The following is a 16,435-nucleotide window of genomic DNA, read 5'->3' on the forward strand; positions in this document are numbered from 1 at the left end:
ATTATAGATATTTCTCATTTTTTCCCCATTGACACCCTCCTCCCCTTCCCTCTCACCCCATCCCCAGCTTTGTTGTCTATGTTCATTGGTCATGCAAACATGCATGTTAGTTTTGTGGTTTATCTCTTCCCCCACAAACACCCGCTCCTCTGAGGCCTGTCAGTCTGTAACCCACCTCTATGTCTCTGGGTTAATTTTGTTCAGCAGTTTGCTTAGTTCATTATATTCCACAAATAAGTGAGATCATGTGGTATTTGTCTTTCTCTGCTTGTCTGGTTTCACTTAGCAAAATACTCTCCAGGTCCTTCACTGCCATCTCAAAGGATAAGAGATCTTTCTTACAGCTGCATAGTATTCCATTGTGTACATGTACCACAGCTTTTTAATCCACTTGTCTACTAATGGACACTTGGGTTGTTTCCAGACCTTAGCTATTGTAAATAGAGCTCCTATAAACATAGGGGTACATATATTCTTTCTGATTGGTGTTTCAGGTTTCTTAGGGCATATTCCTAGAAGTGGGATCACTAGGTCAAATGGTAGTTAAATTTTTAACTTTTTGAGATAACACCATAGTGTTTTCCAGTGGCTGCACCAGTCTGCATACCCACCAGCAGTGTAGTACAGTCCCCTTTTTTCCACACCCTTGCCAATACTTGTTTGACGATTTGTTGATGGCAGCCATTCTGACAGCTATGAGGTGATACCTCATAGTTGTTTTAATTTGCATCTCTCTGATGATTAGTGATGTTGAGCATTTCTACATATGTCTCTTGGCCATTTGTATGTCCTTTTTGGAGAGGTGTCTATTTAGGTCCTCTACCCATTTTTTAATTGGGTTGTCTTCCTTTTGTTAACTTGTATGAGCACTCTATATATTTTGGAAATTAACCCCTTATCTGATGCATCATTGGCAATTATGGTCTCCCATAGAGTGGGATCCCTTTCTGTTTTGATGGTTGTTTCTTTTGCTGTGCATAAGCTTTTTAGTTTGATGTAGTCCCATGTATTCATTTTTTCCTTTGTTTCTCTTGCCTTAGGTGTTGTATCAGTGAAAATTCTGCTACATATGATGTCTGAGATTTTGTTGCCTACATTTTCTTCTAGGATTTTTATGGATTCACAAGTTACATTTAAGTCTTTTATCCATTTTAAGTTTATTCTTGTGTATGGTGTAAGTTGGTGTTCCAGTTTCATTTTTCTGCAAGTAGCTATCTAATTTTCCCAACACCATTTATTAAAGAGACTGTCTTGACTCCACTGTATGCTCTTGCCACTGTTGTCAAATATTAATTGAGCATATTGTCTTGGGTCAATTTCTGGGTTTTTATTCTGTTCCATTGATCTATGTGCCTGTTATTGTGCCAGTACCAGGCTGTTTTGAATACAGTGGCTTTGTAGTATAACCTGAAATCTGGTAATGTGATCCCTCTTACTTAGTTCTTTTTCAAGATTGCTGTGGCTATTTGGGGTCTCTTTCGGTTCCATATAAACTTTTGGAGTGTTTGTTCTAGTTCTCTGAAGTATGTCATTGGTATTTTGGGGATTGCATTGAATCTACAGATTGGTTTGGGTACTATGGACATTTTAATGATATTAATTCTTCCAATCCATGAACAAGGTATATGCTTCCACTTTTTTATATGTTCCTCTATTTCTTTTTTCAATGACCTGTAGTTTTTTTTTTTTTACAAATAGGTCCTTTACTTCTTTGGTTAAGTTTATTCCTAGGTTTCTTAATTTTTTTTGCCATAATGGTAAACGATATTGTTTTTTTAGTTTCTCTTTATGTGAGTTCATCATTGGTGTATAAGAATGCCATCGATTTCTTGATGTTGATTTTGTATCCTGCTACTTTGCCAAATTCATTTATTAAGTCTAGTAGATTTTTGATGGAGTCTTTAGGGTTTTCTATGTACAATATCATGTCATCTGCAAATAATGACAGTTTCATTTCCTCCTTTCCAATTTGGATCACCTTTATTTTTTCTTCATGTCTAATTGCTGTGGGTAAGACTTGTAGTATTATTAAATAAGAGTGGTGAAAGTGGGCATCCCTGTCTTGTTCCTATTCTTAAGGGGAATGCTTTTAGTTTTTTGTCCATTGAGTATGATGTTGGCTCTAGGTTTTTCATATATGGCCTTTATTATGTTGAGATATGATCCCTCTATTCCCACATTGCTGAGCGTTTTTATCAAAAATGGGTGCTGAATTTCGTCAAATGCTTTTTCAGCATCTATTGATATGATCATATGTTTTTTATATATTCTTTTGTTTATGTGGTATATCACATTTATTGATTTGTGAATATTATACCAGCCTTGCATGCCTGGGATGAAACCCACTTGGCCATGATGAATAATATTTTTGATGTATTGCTGGATCCAATTTGCTAATATTTTGTTAAGGATTTTGGCATCTGTGTTCATCAGGGATATTGGCCTATAGTTTTCTTTCTTTGAAGTGTTTTTATCTGGTTTTGAAATTACAATTATGCTGGCCACATAAAATGAGTTTGGAAGTGTCCCATCTTCTTGGATATTTTGGAATAGTTTGAGGAGAATGGGTATTAGACCTTCTTTGAATGTTCGGTAAAACTCACCCGTAAAGCCATCTGGGCCTGGGCTTTTGTTTTCTGGGAGTTCCTTGATTACATCTTCGATTTCATTTGTTGTTATTGGTCTGTTCAAGTTTTCTCTCTCCCTGGTTCAGTTTTGGGAGGCTGTGTGTTTCTAGAAATTTGTCCACTTCTCCTAGATTGTCCAATTTGTTGGCGTATAATTGTTCATAGTATGTTTCGATGATCCTTTATATTTCTGTGGTGTCAGTTGTTACTTCTCTTTCTTTTCTGATTTTGTTTATTTATGGGTGTCAATTTATTAAAGGTTATTATAGATATAATTGGGTATATATATAGTGTGTATATATATAGTGTGTGTATATATATATATATACATATATATATTAATGTATTATTTGCCAAAATTACCTAAGAATAAAGTCAATAGCTGATACTTTTTTAAATTTTAAAAATTGTAAGTTACATAGTAGTCTGTATCAGTGATTTAATGATGTACATACCATTGAATTTCCCAGGGAAGCCAACAATATCATGCACACAATAAATTAGCTATAGAGCTATGATTCAATCTTATAACTCTCTGACTTCAAATTCATGTTCTTTCTATAATACCTACTACTTCTCACTACTATTTCTCTCCCCTTACATATAAGGAAGAATAATTCAAGTAGACTAATAAAACTACATGATTCTCTTAAATAGACCCAAGAAATAAGATAAATACGCTCACTGTAAACATTTAAGAGGGACACAGCCAAACACCAGAATGTTTTAAATAAATTATCACAGTATTGTATAGCCTCATGTCACTGGAGATAGAGCCTAGTAGGGTATAGGTATAGAAATATTATCAGACAAATAATCAGAAGACACTATCTTGTTACCTTAGACAAGTTAATCAACAAATATAGGAAATACAACTAGAATCTAGCTATTGACTCTTCAGATAAATACGTTTCATATAGTTGAATATATTAAATCTGTTTGAAGTATTTATTTCCTATTATATTATTGTCTGAAAGGAAATTTGTTTTATGTCACTAGACAATCAATTAAGCAAATATTTATTGAAGCTTAAATGGTGGTATAGAAATACATGTCGACCAACTTAAGTCCAACACCACCATGAAGAGAAATTATGGCACGAAAATTTTCCCTCTATCATAACATTCTAGGATTAATTTAAATTACTATTTAATCTAAAGTTTTCATTTTTCTAGGTATTGTTTCATACAAATTTGTGCAGTTTTTCAACATTTGATAGAAATATTAAATCTATTAGAAAAAAATTAGACCTCAAGGCAACACATGTCATCAAAACTACTGGGACAATGTTCAAGAACAAAATCCACTTTGAGTTTTGGGCCTCAAAACAGCACCAAAACATTAGGTACTGTATGCTAATTACAGAATCAAACTGATCCATTGATTGAAAGCTTCTTCAATGAAACTTTGAATCAAGAACATGCTTAAAATAAAATTCAAATGTGTTCCAAACACTAAATTTCAAACCAAGTATATTTTATGTTTAGAAACACTGAAAAAGGTGTTTCATTTATAAATATGGAACAAAAACATCATTGCATCAAGCCACAAATAATTTTTAAAAATAAGGACAAAAATACAAAATTTAGTCAGTGTTGCTGTTTTCTTGGCTGCTTAAATAGCACAGTAATTGCAAATATAGCTTAAAATGCCAACTCGTGGAAGCCTGTATTTCCAGTCAGTTCCATCTGACCATTTTAGAATTCTGTGTTATGTTTTATGGATAGCACTCTGCTTCACTGTGTATGTCTGAATAACCTGAACAATTCTCATTCTGGTCATTCACTTGATCCTCTGAAACCATGGTGAAAAAAACACCACCAATAAGAGGAACACATGAAGTCAGAACACTATCACATGTATCATAAAGTCACAGAACTTGATGTCACAAGATGACAATGACATTAATGGCACTTTGAACTAAAGTTTATGGTATATTATTAATCGAAATTATTGGAAATGGCTGCTAAAATAAAAATTAGGGTGAATGATCTGATTTGACTTACTGAATCCAGCACAACCTTTATCTGAAAATTTCCTTGCTAATAAACTTAGTGATAAAATTTTTTTATACTAGTACATAGCAAGTTAGTAAAGACATGGTACTCATGAGAAGCTAATCTTATTTACTGAAGAGCACAGAATAGCATACAGTTCCCAAATAGTTATGTCAGTATATTCTAATATTAATCCATGTGTCTTCCTTGCTAATCAACACTACAAGTTTATTTTTGTCACTATCTTCTAAAAGAGCCAATTCCAATTTGTAAAAAGCCAAATCCCCTTAACCTTAAAAGAGAATTAAGTGTAGAATCTACTTCCTTTCCCCCAATGAGATATAATGTTGGTATAAACCCACAGTGTAAGAGTGTATTGCTTTATTGGGGTGTGGTTGGGAGGGAGACACCCTGGTGAGGAACAAAATCAATTAAAGGAATAGAGGCTCAGCCTGGCCGGTGTGGCTCAGTGGTTGAGTGTTGAGGTCGCCGGTATGATCCTGGTCAGGGCACATGCCCAGGTTATGGGCCCGATCCTCAGTGAGGGGCGTGCAGGAGGTGGCCGATCAATGTTCTCTCTCATCAATGTTTCTATCTCTCTCCCTCTCCCTTCCTCTCTCTCTAAAATCAATGAAGAAAAATAATTTAAAAAATAAATAAAGAAATAGAAGCTCAGAAATCAATAATGTTAAAATAGTAATACACAAAATGGTTAACTGCAATCACTTCCTTAAGAGGACTCAATTCATTGAAGAAAAACTTTAATTGCTGTTGCAAAAAACATCTGTATGAACTAGAAACTGGTTTCAATAACATTAGTAGAGAATATGTTCTAGAAATTGGAGGTAACTAGATATAATATCCTGGCAGTAATTTAATAGAACAGTCCTGGTGGTTAGGCTGAGGCCAACACCTAAGGAGGACAAAAGCCTTGTCTGTAAGGAATCTTGGATGATAACTGGAGAAATATTATACTTGTGCATAAACCAAATTGAATGGTCACAAGTGTTGTAAAGTTTCATATAGTATTTTTTTTCTACATGCACTTCAATTTCATAGCAAGAATGGCATAGGGTACCTAAACACCAAAGAGAATATTCATGCAAGATATTTAACTCCTTGATATAATAGTACATACAATTCAAAATGATTACACTATCATTACATCTAGGGATTTCTGCAGATTACATACCATAATGCAATTTGACAATAAATGGATGATTTACTTCCACCAGTATATCTCTCTCCATCTTTGTCCGAACTCTGTCTCGAACTAAAAATAACAGAAGGTTAGAATATATTACTATTGTATATAATTTCCATAGTGATCCCATCAAAAATCCATCAAACAAAAATATAAAAATATAAAATAGAACTTTACAAGTGCCTAAACTTCAGTCTATATCTTCCTATACAGTAACTACCATATTCTCAGAAAGCAAATACATTCAGTTTACATCTCAAGATGGGTTAAAGTGACATAAAAAGGTATTTGGCTAATATGCATCTATTACATAGTAGTCTTTAATTGTTCAAATGAGTTTAGTGATTAAAACTGAGCACAGTGCCTTGTTATCAGAGTCTAGAAGTTAGTGTATATAAGGGTATACCAGGCAGTTATGCATTCTCAATAGGTAATACCAACACATATGAAACAGAAAACAAAATAATATAGCTTAATAAAATAAGTTATTTTAATTAAATGTGTCACTTTTTATACCAATAAATTTTTATTATGTCATACTCTCACTAAATTAGGACATATGTAAATATCAACCCTAGAAATATAAATTACCAGCTAGAAAACTGCAATGATTACTAATTTAAAAAGCTGTCAGACAAAAAAGTCAAGAACCATATGATTTCAATCATATGTGGGATATAAATCTGAAAGTAACAAATGAACAATAAAAACATACAAACAAAAACTCATAGACACAGACAATGGTATGTCGGCTACCAGAAGTGGGGCAGGGGTTAGTAAAGGGTAAATGGAGTAAATGGTATGTTGATGGAAGATGATTTGACTTTGGGTGATGGGCACACAATGCAATATGCAGATGATGTATCATAGAAATGTACACATGACACCTATATAATGTTATTAACCAATGTTACACCAATAAATTTAATTGAAAAATAAATCTATTCAACTTATACAAGCAATACACAGTATATGTCTTAAAACATGCTGTAACAAATTGTATTTTAATAAGCTTTCTAATTTTCTACCTTTTAAAGAAGCTTTTTTTAACACCTTCATTGCATAGAGCTGTCCAGCATCAGGGCCGGTCTTCTTTCTAACAAGGAAAACCTAATAGGGGAATTTAAAAAAAGTTAACTTTCAAGCCACTTTTACTATACACACACATTAGCACATACATGTGTCCTTGCATTTTTTTAACTTCATAAAGAAATAACTTTCCCTATAAATTATATACTCTTAATATTTTGTCACATTCATTTAGTAAATCACACTCTCATACATACTACTGTGAAAAGAAAAATTTAAAAAGAGATGATATGGTCATGGACTTTGAAAAGTTTCTGATATAAAAGATAATATAATAAAAACAGCCCTGGACAGTGTCGTTCAGTGCTTGGAGCATAGGCCCGAGAACCACTGCAGGTTCGATTCCAGGTCAAGGGCATGTACCTGGGTTGCAAATTAGATCCAGGACCAGGTCAGGGCATATGCAGGAGGTAACCAATAGATGTGTCTCTCTCACACCAATTTCTGTTTCTTGCTCCCTCTTTCTCCCTCCCTCCCTCTCTTCCACTTTCTTTAAAAAAAAAAAAAATCAATGGAAAAAATATCCTTAGGTAAGGATTAACAAAAAAACAAACAAACAAAAAAATTGAGTTATGGGAGCTCCTTTTAAGACCCAAGATCCTTTTTGTTACCTTAATGAAGAGCAAACTATGTGATGACTGTTAATTTGATATCTTCATTCCTACTTCCTGATTGGTCCATTTTAGAAATTACCAGGCATTTAAATTTCTAATAAGAAATCAGGTGCAATTCTTACCCGTGTGCCCAGTAAAAGAATTATGATGGCAAATTATCTCAGTAAACAAATAAAAATTAAACTCTTTAAAGTTGTTTGGCTTGCTAAATAATATATCATATTTTTAAACTAATATTATCAGTCATTAAAAGCTAAGTTTTTAAAAGCCTTTTATAAACATAAATATATTTCAGTTTTATAAGAGTTATTAGTAAAATGCATTTTAGAAAAGTAATTAGTAAAGTCTGTTCACTGCCTCAACATGCCATCCCCAACTCTAGCAAGTTCTATTCAAGCATTGCTTAAATCAAAAATGTGATCAAGTAACTAATTTGTTCACATAAAAATGCAGATGGGAGAGCTGTTGAGTAATTTTTTGTTTTGCCTATTTTCCAAGGTACAGCTCACAACCCTTTATTGCAGATCTTTTATTTGTAATCACATATCTGCCAACTGAGTTTCAAGAGGAGATGTGTACTTCATAGAATCTCTGCTTTCTTCTTACCCTGAAAGTAAGGCTTTATTTCAGACCAAAACTCAAGGACCATTTCAGGTTTAGCACTTTCATAGTCATGTAGGATACTGCTTCCCACACTTTCTGTGCAGATAAACCAGTATTATTTTTCCCTTTCCTCTAACCCACTGTGGACTATATTTTATAAAATATAATTTAAATGAAATATATAGGACATAAAATTTAAATGTCATACAAAATACAATCCCTTCTTAAACTAATAGATTCCACACATAAAATTACTCTGTTAAATTTCTGTAAAAGTTTCTAAATGCTTACTCTCAGTTTTTGAACATGTCATATAGTGAACCAGTAACAAAGAATTCATAGCACATGTGGAGAAGAGTATTCAAGAAAATCCACATACTAACAATGGATTGTTTTTTTTTGTTTTTTTTTTGCAACATAAAACTATCTTTGCAGGGGGAAAAAAAGAGTTTAAGAGTTGAACCAAATAATAAATTTTGCATATCACCATAAATATTTTTGTATTCAAAAAGCTAACAAATTAAAACTGCTACCCTCTGTTACTTCCTCATCTAAAATCTAGTCCGAACTCCAACATGATTTCCCCAAACAACATAGAACCCTGGGAAAGTGTGTACTATACTGCCATAGAAGATTATAGTAGCTTCATTCCATGGAGTTATTTTTACTGGATTTACTCTTGGAAAGGATATTCTTAAAAGTCCATAATTTTCACTGATGAAAATGGTAATCATTTGAGCAAAGAATGTTAAATTTAGCATACATATAGTCTACCCTCAGTGTTTTTTATAAAATTGAAGCATTAAAAAATAAAATTAATTTCTTATAAATGAACAGTGCTGAATCTCACTTTTTCATTACAAGAGAATATCATTCAACCTGGGTTAGACAGACTACACACAAGTACTAGATTATCATGGTGTTCTAAGTGTCATATAATACCTATTGATTAGGTTCAAGAAGCTCAGACCCCAAATGCACATTTTCTGATCTGATTTTTCCCAAGTTTTGCCGTTGTTGGGAAACAAGTGGACTTGTAAGAATTACTATTATAGCTGATTTAAGGGTCAGTCTTCATCAATTTTTCAAACAGTAGATTAAATGATTGCCATCACGTGCATTCACCTACACGTGCGTGCACACACACACACACACACACACACACACACACCTTCAAAGGTAAGCAAATAGCATTAACCCTAATAACCAAACTCAAAGTTTCACTCAATTTTACTGACAAGGGCAAATAAATAAAGATAACCAAAAAGTTTCCTTTTCCCTAATCAATATCATGTGACCAAGAGGATGAAAACAAAGGGGTCAAGTCATTTTGTGAGTATGACTCTATCACAAGTAGAACTCAGAATCTTCCAGGAAAGCAGTTCTCAGAAATACTTAACAGTGCTAAAAATTATTGAACACTCCAAAATACTTTTGTTTTTGTGGGTTAAATCTAGTGACATTTATCATATTAGAAATTAAAACAGACAAATAACTATTTATTGATTCATTAAAATAATAAACCTGTTACATGTGAATATAAATATTTTATAAAGATAACTATATTCTCCCCTGAAAAATGAAAAAAAGTGACACTGATTTACATTTTCACAAATCTCTAATATCTGCCTTAACAGAAAACAGTTGGATAATCATACTGCCTCTACATTCAATCTATTGCAATTAAGTTGTTTTGCTTGAAGTATACGTAGAAAAATCGAACCTCACACAGATATGTATTTGAGACATGAAGGAGTATTCTAATAGCCTTTTCATAGAATTGTGGTTGCTTTTCTTTGATACAACACAAGAACTTAACAAGTGGCAGTTTCTTAAAGATTAGTTGCAATGGAGAATCTGAAACCATATCAAATAATTGTCCATATTCTGTTATGTAATAATCCATTGATCTACGTTACACTTTAAATGGATTTTGTACTCATGACTAATTTTAAAATATCATGTGAGTTTTGAAGATCTTCCAAATGTTGACAGCAGCAATCTCATCAGAAAAAAAATATTTTGAGTATTAAGAAGATATCAAGCTTATGGTGACAAATAAAATTTTTCCACAATTCTAATTTATTGCTTCAAAGCTCAAAAAATGTTGTCAAGAAATAACAGGCTTATTCCATTTCATTTTTCAGAAATCACTACCAAATACTCAATTTTAAGTAACCACAGTTTGTTAATCATTCTTTCAAGCAAAAATGTTGTTCCATTGAAATAGTGGCTAGTTCAGCTCAAACCTCTAAAAAGTCATAAAAGTGCTCTCTTGACACAATCACCATCTTTTGGTATGCAGCTAAAGTGCTGTATGTGTACTCCTCATTTCATCACACAATATTAAAAAGAAGTGTACTCAAGGGTTGACATTTGGTAAATGTAATCACTGTTCTCACCTCACCAAAGGCCTTCTGAAGTAAAACCTGCATTTTTTTTAAAAAATCTGCAAGTATGTGATAGTGAACAATATAATAACTACTGACATGGTTTGGAGTCACTGCTTTATTGTGTCAAGGTGCAAAAAATTTCACAAATAGTATCTCATTATTATTATAAAATACTTTTGATCCTGAGGATGCTCTGAAGGCATCTTACAGATGCCCAGGGATAGACTGAGGACACTTTGAGAACCACTTATCTAGAACATAACCCTTAGAAGGATTGAAAAGAATGGAGTATAGAAGGCAAAAAGAGGCAGCCAAGGAATAAAGAAAAAGATAGCCCATACTTTCAAAAAGACACTTGCACAAAACAACTGCTTTTCCCCTAGCTCTTCTAACACTAGTATCCTAATATGGCATGGAATAGAAACCATCATTCACAGTCTAGAGAAGTAATTGTTTATTTGTTCATCACCTGATTTATTCTTTATGGGTGAACTTTCTTAGCAAAAGAAAACATGTCACTCAGCTCTATTCCCCATGATCAATTATAGAAGTTGGTACGGCTTCAAACTGCTATATCTAAAATGTATATCTATCCTGATCTGAAAGGTTTATTTTCATTAATTCTAATACAAATATTAGAAATTGTCCAGAAGATCAATAAGTGAGTGAGTTATTCCAATATACTTTTTTCTTGATGATATGGACTTCTATATTTTCCATTAAGAATTATTTAGTTAAGTGTTTGTTGAAGAAAACTGAAAAATCACCTTGATTTAATGTTGATTAAAGGCAAAGGACCAACTGCAAGACATTTTTAAGATGTAAACATGTTTTTTTTAAAACCAGCTTTTGATAATGCATCAATTACTTAAGAAGACAAGTGTTTAATATTCTCAAAAAATCATTGTAAGTCCTAGTTTACTGTCACAAAAAAAAAATTATAATCCAAGGATGTTAAAATGTATGTTTGGTATACATATGCCTTGGCAAGTGAAATACAAGGAAGGCTAGTCTGACACAGGTATTCATGTGTTTAATTTGATAGTGTTTTAAAATAATTAATATAAGTAGTTTGGTATACTTAATTTCAATCTGTACCTTAATGATAATAGCATTATAGTTGGTGTATTTAATACAGAATTTTATATTCATATTTAATGATGATGATGCATCCTTCTTTAAAGTGCAATTGTACCACTGACTATAGTAGGGTTTTTCCATATTAAATGAACTATAAAGATATTTAATGTTTCAAGGATTTATTGCATTTTAACAATGAACTTTTGCATAAAAACTTAAATAAGGCTGCAACCCAAAATTTCTTGGAATTGCTCCTACACTTTTCTGATTCATCGCCTTGGCCAAATTCCTAAATAGGTTGAGCATATAACAAGTCACACCCACACAATGCCTACACAAATGATGCAATACTGACAAGAAAACATGTTCACATGCTAGGAAAAAAGAAATAAACTACTTCCTTAATATTTCTTTGGTTGATGAACTGCATAAACATCACTATTCTGTATTTTATTATTAGGGTTTTTTTTAAAGGCTTCCATGATATCCTTGTTAAAGCAAAGTTCCTGCACAGACAAAGCTGAGTGTTTCCTGAATTTAATGACTACATTGACAACTTGTCAGCGTGCTACTATATTTAATGTGAAGATGTTATTGAAGACATTTCATTATGTTATACAGTATTCTCTTTTATAAAGACCCATGAGAAAAGCTTCTCTGGTCTGTCTGATCTGTTTTTACACTGAAGATACTGTCAAATAATCATATAATTAAGTGTATCAGTTTCTTAATAATGGCTGCCAGAAAATTTAAAACTTCATCTTTGTCCCACTTCTAGAAGATATAATAGGCACTTATGCCATGCATTTGTGAACAACAGAATGTATTCCGGATCTCATCTTATCTTTCCTGTTCTAATTTATTGGCTTCCAGCATCTTCTCCATTTATTTTAATTTCACGTGTTTTTTTTGTTGTTGTTGTTGTTTTTTGCCATTCATCTATGAAAGTGTTAATTGCTTTCTGGAACAAAGTTTGATATAAATAAATGTACATATAAATAAATATATACATCAAGTGACAAAACAATATAGAATTGCTTTAAATATTTGCCTGGTATGGTTTTGTTTAAATTGATATTTAAACACTTATACATTTGGGATATGAAAGACCTTCATCTCTGTTTTCTGAAATTCACATCATAAAAATATAATGTAATATAGTTAAATAAATATTGTACTTTAGAAACTTTAAAAAATAAAGATATGCAGAATGCACACACCTACACTATAGGTCAATTCTAAAAACATCCCCCACCACACACACATTCTATTAGAAGCTCCTTCTAGTTTTACTCACCCCAGAACAACTATTCAAATCCTATCTCCTTGTCTTCATATATCTCTTGTACCAATTCACTGATAAACTATAATCCACCTTAATTTGTCCTTTTTGTGTCTGGAAATGTTTCTCCAGATTTAAATGTTATATCGATACCACATACATATTAGGCTACTTTAAGACAATTAATGTCTATTTTATATTCACCAATACTGCTTTTGCAACTGTTGGGCATGTACTGGGCGTTCAATAAATGTCTTTCTTTTTAAATGTTTAAGAGCATAATAAATCACCACTGCTCAACTGCTTTACTTTTCTTCTTTGAAATTAAATTTCAAACATCCTGGAATTAGTAGTTTGTCCTTATCTTTTTACTTTAAATTATTGTTGTTGTTGTTGTTCTCCTAAAGGCTGTTACTGTGTGTAGGCAACGATGTTCATGTATTAGATGTCAGGTGCACAAAAGTCAGGAATCAGACCTATATACTTCTCCAAATATTATATGCCACTGAGCACTTAAAAAAACAATTTTAATAATAAATTTCACAGATTATCTTTCTCAATTTTGTTTTCTCTCTTGAAATGTAAGCTCCCTGAAAGAAAGGAGTTTTCCATAATTCACATATCACTCAGTAACTACTATTGCTGTACTTTTCACACATAGTGCTTTAGCAGATGATAGATTAATTCACACATTTAGACATGAATTGACACATACATTCTGACTTCTGTGATAAAGCTAAGGAATACAGATTAAATCACCAGGACAGAGCAAGCTATAATCATGTTAGCATGTAATGAACAGGGAAAGGACAACCTTTTTTATTGCTATTGTTAATCCTCACCCAAAGATATTTTTTCCATTGATTTTTAGATAGAGTGGAAGTGAGGGTGAGGGGAGGAGTAGAAAGAGAGACAGACAGAAAGAGAGAGAGTGAGCGAGAGAGAGAGAGAGAGAGAAACAGCAATGTGAGAGAAACACATTAATTGGTTGCCTCCCACATGACCCCGAACAGGGCCAGGGATCAAACCTGCAACTCAGGTATGTGCCCTTGACCAGGAATCGAACCGAAGACCCTTCTGTCTGAGAGCCAACGCTCCAATCACTGAGCCAAACCAGCCAAGGTGAAAGAACAACTTTAATAAACAAACAAACAAACAACCTACCTTGCCTGGCCGGTGTGGCTCAGTAGATTGAGAATCATCTCATGGACTGAAAGGTCCCAGTTTGATTCCTGGTCAGGACACATGCCTAGGTTGTGGGCTTGATCCACAGTGGGGTCATGCAGGAGGCAGCCAATCAGTGTTTCTCTCTCACATCAATGTTTCTATCCCTCTCTCCCTTCCTCTCTAAAAAATCAATAAAAACATATTTTTTAAAAAAACTATATTGATTTAGCAGCTAATAAATATCATGCTATATTTTTCCCTAGAAAAATAAGTGAGCCCAGGGAACTGGAAAACCTTGATTATTATAGAGAAGTATAAATGAATGGTACTAAAAATACAACAAAAATAAAAAGAGTAAAACTAGGAAGCTATCTTTGTATATAAACTTTGACAAATCTAGAAAAAGCAAAATTAACAGATTTCTATCTATGGTACACTTTTTTGCTAAATATTTAGGAGAGAAACAAATGTGGACAACACAATTCATTACCTTTCCAAAGGATCCCTGACCAAGAACTTTGAGCAACTCAAATTGTGCAGGGTCTGCTTTCTCATATCCTTCCTTAACGTGATGAGTAATAGGAATTTCTTTAACAACTCCTTCATCCTGTAAAAAGGAAATCCAAAGAATATCATATCCAGTTGAAACATTTTATGATAAGCTTAAAGTTAGCAAACAGGCCAGAAATAATTTAATACCCAACTCCTTCAATCTAGCACAGTTTTATGGGCTGCTGGTATCCCTATTTCCTACCATATAACCACCACCAGTAGCCCTATTATATAATTTCACGTAAATAAAAGCACATAAAACCTATGTTTCAGCTTTCCCTTCCAGCTAAGTACAAGAAAAACATAAACAACAAAGAGTCTTAAGACCTTCAATGAAATATGACTTATTAGGTGGATGCAGAGAAAGTCAAGACATGAATCTTTTTAAACTGTAGAATATGGTAAATAAATGTGAAACTCAAGATTTTTAAATAGTATTTCACTATACCCCTTTAATTAGTGATATATAAATACTTAAATGTCCAACTAGTTGCATCATTAAAAAAGAAACATATAGACACACGATCTGCAAAGCCCTAACAAATTTGTTGTTGTTGTTGTTGTTGCTTTTATGTAATAATACAACAACTGTTCAAACATTTGTTTTTTTGTGGGTAAACAGGCCAGTTTGATCACCCTTTGATTCCACAAAGCATTTAGGTGTGGATTTGTTAAAACATACATGTGGAGATCTGGAAAAGGAGCCTGATGTACCCTTCTTAGGCAATGCATAATCCAGGGTCATTGAAATACAAGACAAGTATCAGCACACTTTCAAAGAAGGCTAACAGTAATATAAATGTCAAAATGACATGAGGGTGAACTAATCTCATTAAATGATGTACACACTGGAAAGTAATTACAAAATATTTAGGTTTGCAAATAGTATCAATTTGTATGATGACTGAAAACTAAAAAAGGGTGGCAAATAAATTCCTACTTGGGTTGGTTTTTCTACTTATTAGGATGAGCTCTTTAGTTCCCTCATCTATAAAATGGGAAGAAAACTTGCTCTATCCATTTCAGATCTCAGTTTTGAAAGTCAACTGAGAATTCTGAAAACCATAAAACATCTATAAAAATTGAAGTTACTGAACTTATTTATACTATTTATCTTTGCATCCCTTGCAGTATAGCCTATAACTCTAAGTTATAATGGCTGAACATTAATATTTAGTTAAAAATAATTGTTTATCCATAAATTTGTATATATAGCATAAATTTTCCAGTTTTTTAATAAAGGTAAGCCATTAAAAAAGAAGAGCTGGGAATTTACTTTGGGATGTGTTACATTTCAGGTGTCAGTGAAATAGTTAAGGGCGGTGTTGATTCCATAGGCAGATAACTGAGAGAGTCTGGAGCTTTGGAGGGGGCCAGAGCCAGAAGAGTAGATTTGGGAGATAGCTGTAAGAAGTTGTGGCTAGAGTTATCAGAATAGATCAGATAATAAATGAAAAGCAGAGAGAACAGAGATGGTGGCAGAGTGAATGGGAGCTACACAGACTGTCTCCCAGGACCAAATTGGAATCACAGCTAAAAAAAATACAAATCACTGAGAAAAAACAATTTAAGAGCAGCTGAAGAGAGCCAGTACAACCAGGGACAGAGAGAAAATGCCAAACAGAGCCTGGTAGAAACTGTGAAGGCACGTGGGGGTGGGCTAGGAGCCCATGGACAGTAGCAGACAGCTGTATTAGTGGTGTGCACTTCCCACTGAGAAAGCGGGGTTTTTTTAAAGCACCAAATCAGCTACAGCCACTCACCTTGGGCTCCGGCAGAGGGAGGGTGGACTGGACTGGAACTGTGTGGAGAAAGTCCGGGGATCCT

The 16,435-nt window shown here is 33.3% G+C and overlaps 1 protein-coding gene across 1 annotated transcript in view; it reads right to left on the minus strand.

Moving 5' to 3' along the window:
* Positions 1–16,435, minus strand: part of RPS6KA6 (ribosomal protein S6 kinase A6) — a 139,368-nt gene that overhangs the window by 94,732 nt on the left and 28,201 nt on the right. Inside the window, exons 3-5 of the mRNA XM_036270522.1 lie at positions 14,547–14,663; positions 6,857–6,938; positions 5,817–5,897 (exon numbers count right to left, since the gene is read on the minus strand). Coding sequence (XP_036126415.1) covers positions 5,817–5,897; positions 6,857–6,938; positions 14,547–14,663 — 280 coding nt within the window. The remainder of the gene's footprint in view (positions 1–5,816; positions 5,898–6,856; positions 6,939–14,546; positions 14,664–16,435) is intronic.

The sequence above is a fragment of the Molossus molossus genome, unplaced genomic scaffold (assembly GCF_014108415.1).
Source record: "Molossus molossus isolate mMolMol1 unplaced genomic scaffold, mMolMol1.p scaffold_m16_p_2, whole genome shotgun sequence".
Taxonomy (NCBI): domain Eukaryota; kingdom Metazoa; phylum Chordata; class Mammalia; order Chiroptera; family Molossidae; genus Molossus; species Molossus molossus.